This window comes from Molothrus ater, unplaced genomic scaffold (assembly GCF_012460135.2).
Source record: "Molothrus ater isolate BHLD 08-10-18 breed brown headed cowbird unplaced genomic scaffold, BPBGC_Mater_1.1 matUn_MA544, whole genome shotgun sequence".
Classification (NCBI taxonomy): Eukaryota; Metazoa; Chordata; class Aves; order Passeriformes; family Icteridae; genus Molothrus; species Molothrus ater.
Genome location: NW_023416723.1, coordinates 23608 through 33104, shown reverse-complemented (window position 1 = coordinate 33104; position 9497 = coordinate 23608). Strand labels below are relative to the sequence as shown.

The following is a 9497-nucleotide window of genomic DNA, read 5'->3' as shown; positions in this document are numbered from 1 at the left end:
GACATCGGCCTCGGAAGGCAGCAGAGCCTCTCGCCAAGAAGAAAAGACCAAATTAGACAACCCTGCAGGTTGTCCAGGGCTAGCAAGAGTTAGGTATCAATAGGACTAGATAGGAATAGGACTGTTTTTTAAGCTTTTAGGGTAGTTTAATCTTCTACTTAGTTAGTTGACATGATAGGAATCTCCTCAATTTAGTCGTTAAGATCCATTAGTATTATTCAAGATTCAATAGTTTTATTAGATTTATCAATAAATTTCAAAGGTTGGGTGTTGTCTATGCTCTGCCTTTTGTCATTTTGCCTTTGTTGAGAGCCAATGGGTCTTTATCATTAAACCAAAGTTTGTTCCATTTTGTCTTTTTGTCTGTATGAAAACACTCTGGCAATGTTTGTTCCATTTGCCTGGTGTTGCAAAGACGGCACTTGCCCTGAGAGAAGAATCTGGGCAGGCGCCACCTCCCCCGGGCCCAGCCCCTTGCTCAGCTGGCAGGACTTACTGAGGTGTGTCTCCTTTACTGCCAGTGAAATAAGGCTGGGGCTTCAGCCTTTGATTCCTCAACATCTCAGCTGGGAGTGGAAAGGGAGGCTTTGTTTAATTCACGGAATTGGATCTAGATGAGTGGTCTGGTCTCACCATATTTTCTGGCATAAAAGCAGCGGCTTTAGTCCTTTTTGGAGCCCAGCAACATAACTTTGTTTCATTTTGGGGGACTGATGGAGCTGACCACCTTGGAGGACGTTTCTAAGCCCTCCGATTCTATCCAATTCCTATCCGCATGCGCCACAAAGGCATGGCTAGTTCAGTTTCAGTTTCTCTCGAAAGGACCAGTGTCCCGCTCTGGGCCTCCAGCAATCTCCTTAGCTAAAGCAGAGCGGGTGTGATCATTATCCTCTGACTTCTCACAGCTCGGGCACTTGCGCCAAAGAAGAATCAAAGGCACTCTTTCTTCGAGGCCAGCAAATGGCCCTGCCTAGCAAGGCTTTGGTGGCAGGGGCTGTGGAGGGTGGAGAGGGGGCGAGGGAGGGGGCAATTGCCAGGCTGCTTCTGGGAAGCCGAGGGAAGCTTGCCCTTGTCTGATGGAGGCGGTGCAGGTGGGCTTTGGATGCTACAAAGTATCTGCCTTGCAGTGGGACTTGTTCCAGCTGCCCCCTCAGTTTGCTGGCCAGTGGCTAACGTGCAGGCTGGGAAGGAAGCAAGATTGGGACTGAAGCAAGATTTGCTTTTCCTTAACGACAGGCAGGAAAGCAGCAAAGCTGCCTGGGTTTTGTCATATCTGGGATCTAGGCATTAAAACCAATGTGAAGGCCAGCAGTGTGGAAAGGGAATTCTGTTAGTGTTGCTTTCTTAGAGGAATGGCAGAGTCTTTTGGGGACAAACACCGAGCTTCTCCAAGGGAGCTGGAAGAGGGCTATAGAAATTCTGCATGAATGTTTGCTAGAGAAATGCCCGTGTGCTGTCCCTGTGTGTGTGTGTGTGTCCCCATCAGTTGCCCTGAAAAACATCCTGTTTCTCCAAGTTTCAAGGGAGGAGTGATGAGGTGAGAGACCAGCTCAGAGGCCCAAAGGAGGGAAAACATGCAGTGACATTATTGGGCAGCAAAAGGAGAATTGAGAAAGGGGGCAGGATGAATGGCTCCACTTTGAGAGGAAGCTCTGGAGTTGGCTCTGCGCTGGACAACTTGCAAATTCCAGCTCCTCTCAGAGCTGGAGGAGAGCCAGTGGGAGGAGCCCTTCTGGTTCTCCAGGGCAGGAGATGAGGTCTGGGCCCTTGCACAGAGGCAGGCTCCTGTGCACGTTCAGCTGGAGGCACCTTGCAGAGAAGCACCGGGAAGACCCAGGGCTGTCCCTGCACTGCTTTTGCCCGTCTCATCAGACGACTGAGGAGAAAAGGCCCCATGGGAAGCTTCTCAGAGCAAACTTGCAGCAGAAGAAGTACAAGGGCCAGAGGCGGCCCATGCCTCTTTCTGTCCCATGGCTCCCCTGGGGTTCTAGATGGAATGTTGGGCTGTGCCCATAGCAACTGTCGTTGTCTCCTGCTCCTGCGGCCCTTGCTGGAACGCTGGTGGAGCAGCGCTGGAGCAGCAGCTGCAGGATCAGCTCCTGGGCTGTCCCTGACCAGCCGCCTTCTGCACTCAGCGCCAGACCCGGCCTCTGCACCGACGTCCTGGTCTCCTCGTCTGCCTCCGGGCATCCCCAGAGCACTTGGGAACCGTCCAAGGTAAGAAAATCCCCGTTTGCCCTCAAAGCACTAGCACAGGGGCAGGAGGCTCCAGCTGCCTCTCCCACCAAGCACGACACACAGGCTGCGTGCTCACTTTCCCCAGACGAGCTTCCACGTGAAAGCAGGCTGCAGCTTCTGAAGGAATCATGTTGCCTCCAGGGGAAACACAGACCTTTCCATAGAGGACCTAGAGAGGTGTCCCAGTGCAGTTGCAGATCCTCGTCCACGGATGACCTGATTAAAAGTTCTTGGCACCCATTTCAGTCCTCAAACTATCTTGTGCTGACCCCAAAACAAATTGTTTGTGGCTGAGCACTTCAGGGCTTCAGTGTCAACAAATCCCCTTATGCCCTGACTCTGCTCACACCCGCTCCAAAGCTTCAAACACCAGAATGATGGCACTTCTCCTCTGGCATCCCTGTCCTTCAGGGCATAGAAGCATTTGACTGGGCTTCTCCTCAAACACAGGCTTTCAACTTCAAAAACCATCTGGGATCAGCAATTCTTATATACTTACGTAGTTCCATGGCTTATAGATCCATGCTATTTTAATATCTTTATAGATTCTTTTTCCAGTGCACGTAGGGCTGGTTCTACCTCATGCTCAGGGGCGGCCGTCAAATGCCATCTCCTCAAGAGCACAATCACAGTAGCACAGAATTTCCTGGCTTGGAAGGGATTCTCAAAGATCACTGAGCCCAAGTCCAGGGCCTGCCCAGGGCAGCCTCAACAATCACAGCCTGTGCCCAAGAGCAGTGTCCAAACACTTTTGGAGCTCAGTCAGGCTTGGTGCTGTGCCCCCTTCCCTGGGGAGGCTGTTGCAGTGCCCAAGCAGCCTCTGGCTGAAGAACCTTTTCCTTCTATCCAACCTAAGCCTGCACTGGCACATCTCCCCTGCCATTGTCTGGGCTCTTCTCAGTGGCCCCGGGAGTGAAGAGAGTAGTGCATGGCCTTGTGCTTGCCCTCCTGAGGAAGCTGCTGACTGCTAGAGGGTCCTGCCTAGGACATTCCATGTCAAAAAGGCGGCAAAGAGAAAGGAGCTGGGACACAGGAGCTCGGGCTTTGCAATGATGAGGATGAGAAGGAAGGATTTTTAACTGGAGCATTGCTTTGATCTCTTTCAGGTGGAAAGGAGAGGCACAATGAAAAGGAAAGCAAGAGCCCAGATTCAGCCGTGAGTTTTGGCATAGGGTTAAAGGACAGCAAACTGGAGGAATGGCGAGGAGGAGAACTGCTCTTTCAGAGTCAGGGTGGCATTGGTTCAAGCCTGTGGGTGCACAGGAAGGCTCTCTTGACCACTTGCCTTTCTCACCTCCACCTCCTTCTTCCTTTAGACACATCAATGTTGGCAGCGACTTTCAGGCTGAGCTGCCAGAGCTGCAGAGCAGAGCACCAAGTGAGGATGAAGAGCCTGCAACCCTGGTCTGGAAGCCCTGGGGGGAGGATGACTCTGACATGGAAAAACCTGACAGAGGTAGCTTTGCTTCAAGCTTTTCTTCCACCCCTGAGCTACTTGGGTCTTTAAAAGGCTCCTTTTGCGTAAAAAGGCAGCCTTTTGCAGGCTCTGCTTCTCTCCTTGTCTCGCCCATCTTCCCATGTAGAAGTGTTAGAGGCAAGGAGCAAGAGCAAGCACCTTGCTCTCCAAATTGGTCAGGGCCGTCTGCCACTGGAAGAGCGGAGATTGGCCCCCACTTCTTCTTACAGAAGCTGCTTTGGAGGGAGAGCCAGCACTGCGTGGGCCCTTGGTTCAGCTGGCCCTGGCTTTGCTCTCCTTTTCATACTCTCCAAGCTGCTGTCTTTAGCTCCCGGCCTTTCCTTCTGCCTTGCATGGCAGTCTTTGCCCTTGCTGGCCTCAAGGCTGACTTTCGGTGGGTTTTTTGTTGTGCTTGCAGTAAGAGAACTGTTGGACATGGCCAGCTCCCGTGGCATTCCCGGGGCAGCAGCTAACCTGGAGCGCGCCCTGCACTGCCTGCACCGGGCACGCGGCAGCGTTCCGGTAAGAAGCGGCTGTTTGGGCGCAGAGAAGAGGGCACAGGGAATGCAGAGGGCCCGGGCACTGGGACAGCCTTTCCTGGCTGCTCTTTGAAGAAGGGTCTTAACAGGGAGCAGAGCACTTGCTGCCTGCTGTGTCTCCTCCAGCTGCGTCAGGGCTGAGCCCAAAGGGCTCCAGCAGGGAGAATCTCCCTCCTGGAGGCGGCGGCGGCGGCGGAAGGTCCTGCTGCCTTGTAAATGGCCTGGAGAGCTGGCTTCTCTAAGACATTTGGAGGGGAAATTCCCAGAAGCCTCAGTCAGCTGAGGCCATTCTGGCTGCAGGAGCAGCAAAATCCTTAGGTTGGTGAGCAAAAGGCCACTCTCGGGGACCAGGATCAAAGGGTTGGGCAGCAAAAACCAGGGACTTGGAGCAAATGACAGTGTTTCACCCACATGGGATACAGTCGCTTGAATGTCTGGAGAGGCAAAGTAGCTGCAAGGCAGCACCTGTGATTTTTTGGCTCATTTTTAATGTGGTGGGGCGGCTAAAGCCTCTTCCCTCTTGATCTTGCAGGAGGCTCTGGAGATGCTGCTCTCAGAGGGGCCTGCAACACCTCAAGGCCACCCCATGGCTGATTATCATTACGCAGGTAAGCAAAGCAGAGCTTCTTGCGTCCCTGACAGATGCTGCCGTCCCCTTCATTGTTGTGGCAAGGGTTTCTGCTTAAAGCAATTGTGCTTAACACCAGCACAAGGTCTTGTCTCCTCTGCGGGTGGGGAAGCACCAGCATCTAGTCCTTCAGCTTTACTTCTTTTCCAATCCTTCTCCCCGGGCAATGCCTGCTCTTGTCTTCATGACCTTCTGAGGGAGCAGACACGTACACACACGTGAATGACGGCCTGCCACCATTTTCTTTCGGCAGCCAGTGGGATCTACTTGGTGTGGATCAAGGGATGCGTTTACTACCCGCTGCTTTTTCTTGCCAGGCTCTGATAGATGGACACCTGAGGAGAAGGAGTCCTTCCAAAAGGCTTTCCACACCTACGGCAAGGATTTTCATCTCATCCAGAAGCAGGTAAAGCCACGGGACATTCTTTACCCGAGCAGATCGTCAGGAGGAAAGCTTGGTTATTTCTGGGAACAAGCACTGGGCTTCAGTCTCTCTCTTCTCAAGTACCAAGTATCTTCAAGAAGTAACAAAAGGGGACATCAAAAGCCTGTGTCAAAAGGATGATCCTGCCTCTCCAGCCCTTTTCTCCAAGCTCTTTTGGAAGATGAAGCTTTCTTCTGTCAGACTTGTCGCACAGGTCTGCTGCTGCTTCCACAAGACGGTGTGCTGGCATAACTGGAGTGAAGCGGGGAAAGAAGAACTGTGCTGGATGGATTTGTTGTTGATCTGTGCATTGCGTGTATTACCACCTAGCAGAATACACGGTTTAAGACATTGCATGATGCCTCTCTTTCCCCATGTTGATTTCATTTTACACCCTACTCCATTTACTTCATGCTTTTCCTTCCTAGTTCACTTCATATTCTACTTTTTCCCCAGTGCACCCGACACCATTTTCAACTCCTTCTTTTTCTCTTCACAACAGATCCAGACTAAGACCGTGGCACAGTGTGTGGAGTACTACTACTCCTGGAAAAAGGAGCATAAACTTGCCAGCACTCTTGCTCAGGTGAGGGGCAAGAAAATCGAGACGTGCCAGGAAGGTCGAGAAACTGGCAGAAGGGGAGAAAGCTGCTGGCGAGCCATGCCAGACGCCCCTTTGCCAGGATCACATCGTCCCATGCGCTGGGAAAGGCACAGCAGATGCTGCCCGGGGCTTCCTTGTGCTGCTGCCCTGAAGTATGCAATTCTGGAGCCTAACTTTGACCCAAGAAAGCAGCAGCGCCACCAAAATGGGCTTTGACTCTCTACAGATGGGCTTCTCAAGGGCTGGCACCCTCGCTGACTCCAATCAGACCCTTAATTCCCCACTGCTTGCTGACATCAGCAATCCAGGCTGCCTTTGTGGATATGCTGCAGATTTTCAGGGAGTTTTTCTAGCATCGCAGCATACTCCCCAAGAAGGAGCTGCCGGTGCCGTGGCTCCCCTAAAACTATCCTTACCAGCAAAGAGCAATTTGCTTCACATCATGTGAGAGAGAGAGAGAGACAGGGAGGGAGATTATTTTGGGGACTAGAAAATGGCTAACCATGTGTCTACCCTAATTGGACTGAATTTAAATGCCATTGCCTAGACATTTGTGGAGGAAAAGCAGAGAGAAATAGATGTTAGGCAGAAAGGTAGAAATAAGAAATGTAGAGCTCTAAATAGGCAGGTATTTATCCCACCCCTTTGGCCTGTAGAAAAGAGGAGTATTTTCCTCCAAGCTCGGGGTTGGCAGCCCGCCGCAGCCCATTGGCAAAGGCAGCCGTTTTCTCAGCTCTTGAGGGTCTGGAAGGATTTGCTTAGGCCGATAGATTTTTGTGCTGGATGCTCTGATTTCCAGCTTTGTGAGAGGAAGGAAGCATTGATAAGGACTCTTTGATTTCCAGAGTGTGGGCAAAGCAAAGAGGAGGAAAAGCCCTCCCAGAAAGGAGAACGGGGAGACAGGGAAGAGAAGCCGCAAGAGGGCTCGCAGCGCCGAGTGTCTCCAGGGCCTGAGCACAAAGCCCCAGAGGCTGATTAAAGTCCTTGTGCTGTGTCTGTGCTGCTGAGCTGGGCTGGGCTCCTGGCACAGAGGCAGCTCCTGGTCACCAAGAAGAGCTTCAAAAGCACATTTCTCTTGATGAGCAGCTCTTCTGCCAGCCCAGCAGGGCTGGGGCACTGCCTGCAGACAGCCCGGGCACAGCCCAGAGGCACAGAGAGCTTCAATCAGTCAGGGCTGGGAAGGGGCTGAGAAGTGCCTGGGGCACAATCACTGCCAGCCCTTGGCACAGGAACCTCTGGCTGCAGGACAGTGCAGCTGCAGCTCCTGGAGCCATCTCCTCAAGCTGGAACATGCCAATGCCTGCAGAGCCTGTGAGTACATTCTCTGATTGTCTCTTGTGCAGAGCAGCCAGGGGTGCCCAGGGCTGTCCTGCAGAGCAGGGTCCTGCAGCCCAGGGCGCTGTGCTGGGGCAGGGACTCTGCTGCCTGCCAGGGACAGCTCTCAGCCAGCCCTGGCAGCTGCTCCCAGCACTGGGGGACAAGATCTGGGTGGCAGGAGACAGCTGGTGAGGCTTGGGAGTGTTCTCCTTGTGTGGGGAGGATGCTGCATTGTTCAGGGCTGCTCTCAGCATGGCATTTAACTGCAGAACATTTCCAAGTAGATTATACAGGGAGCACAGTGAGTCAGGGGCTGCATGAAAGGGGAAAATCCTGCTTTTTTAATCTACTGCTCTGGGTTGCCTGGATGTGAAATAGCACATAAATATTCATCTCTGGTTTCAGGCAGTAAAAAATAAAAAACATTTCTCTTACATCTGAATAAACTGGGCAGTTACTGTGATGAGCACAGGGTCCCTTAGGGCAGCATCAGTGTTGCTTTTCCAGCCTCATCAGGTTTCCGCTTACGTTGCCATCAGAGCCTGCAGAGCCAGAGCTGCCCCTGGGCAGTGCCTGAGCTGGGAGGGCTCTGCAGGGCAGAGCTGAGCCCCCAGGGCTGGGCTGGGCTCTGGCAGCACTGGCAGGGCCCAGCCCTGGGCACAGGGAAGCAGCTGCTGGCAGGGACAGCTCCAGGCAGCAGAGCCCTGGGCAGGCAGTGGGGGGAAAGTGCCCCCAGGCTGTGGTGGGATATTTCAAGTCCTCTCCAAACCAAACTATTCCATGATTACTTTTCTTACAGATCCCCATGTGCAGCCCCAGCAAATGTCCAACAGCAGCTGCATCAGGCACTTCCTGCTGCTGGCATTGGCAGACACGCGGCAGCTGCAGCTCCTGCACTTCTGCCTCTTGCTGGGCATCTCCCTGGCTGCCCTCCTGGCCAACGGCCTCATCATCAGCGCTGTAGCCTGCGGCCACCACCTACACACGCCCATGTTCTTCTTCCTGCTCAGCCTGGCCCTCAGCGACCTGGGCTCCATCTGCACCACTGTCCCCAAAGCCATGCACAATTCCCTCTGGGACACCAGCAACATCTCCTACACTGGATGTGCTGCTCAGCTATTTCTTCTAATCTTCTTCCTTGGATCAGAGTTTTCCCTCCTGACCATCATGTGCTATGACCGCTACGTGTCCATCTGCAAACCCCTGCACTACGGGACCCTCCTGGGCAGCAGAGCTTGTGCCCACATGGCAGCAGCTGCCTGGGCCAGTGCCTTTCTCAATGCTCTCATGCACACAGCCAATACATTTTCCCTGTCCCTGTGCCATGGCAATGCCCTGGGCCAGTTCTTCTGTGAAATCCCCCCAATACTCAAGCTCTCCTGTTCCAAATCCCATCTCAGGGAACTGGGACTTCTTGCTGTTAGTGTGTCTTTGGTATTTGGTTGTTTTGTGTTCATTGTTTTCTCCTACGTGCAGATCTTCAGGGCTGTGCTGAGGATCCCCTCTGAGCAGGGACGGCACAAAGCCTTTTCCACCTGCCTCCCTCACCTGGCCGTGGTCTCCCTGTTCCTCAGCACTGTCATGTTTGCCTACCTGAAGCCCCCTTTCATCACCTCTCCATCCACGGATCTGGCCCTGTCATTTCTGTACTCAGTGGTGCCCCCAGCCCTGAACCCCCTCATCTACAGCCTGAGGAACCAGGAGCTCAAGGATGCAGTGTGGAGCCTGATCACTGGAAAATTTCAGAAGCATTAAACTGCTGGCCAGTGTTTGCAAATCACTTGTAATAAAAGTAATATTTGATACTTCTTCTTGGTTTCATTTTAGAGTTTCTTTACCTTTTTTCTAATTTTTTCTTATTGTCCACAAACAAATGTCATTGTTCATGCCATTTCTCATTTTGTTTCACTCCACCTTCTCTGTGTCCACACACTCTGTCAATGAGGGGTTGTGCTCTTGGTGGCTTTAAAGGAACTAAAGGATCTCTCCCAGCAAAGTTTTCTGCAGAGATGCCCTTTTGTTGCCTTCTCTGGAGCTGCAGCAGCAATGCCTGTGTGCAGAGCTGGGGGCAGATCAGTTCTGGCACAGCAGCTCTGCTCCTGCTGGCCACACCATTCCTGAGCCAGGCCAGGAGCCATTGGCCTTCTTGGCCACCTGGGCACACTGCTGCCTCATGTCCAGCCTGCTGTCCATCAGTCCCTGCAGGTCCCTTTCTGCCTGGCTGCTCTCCAGCCACTCTGTCCCCAGCCTGTAGCACTGGGGCCAAATATCAGGGTCTGGCACTTGGATTT

General features: G+C 52.9%; 1 protein-coding gene across 1 annotated transcript; it reads left to right on the top strand.

Annotated features, from left to right (window-relative positions):
- Positions 1–8004: 8004 nt before the first annotated feature.
- Positions 8005–8961, top strand: LOC118701256 (olfactory receptor 14A16-like). Its single transcript, XM_036405888.2, has one exon. The coding sequence runs from the start codon at positions 8029–8031 to the stop codon at positions 8959–8961; it is 933 nt and encodes a 310-aa protein (XP_036261781.1). The 5' UTR covers positions 8005–8028.
- The last annotated feature ends 536 nt before the right edge of the window (positions 8962–9497 follow it).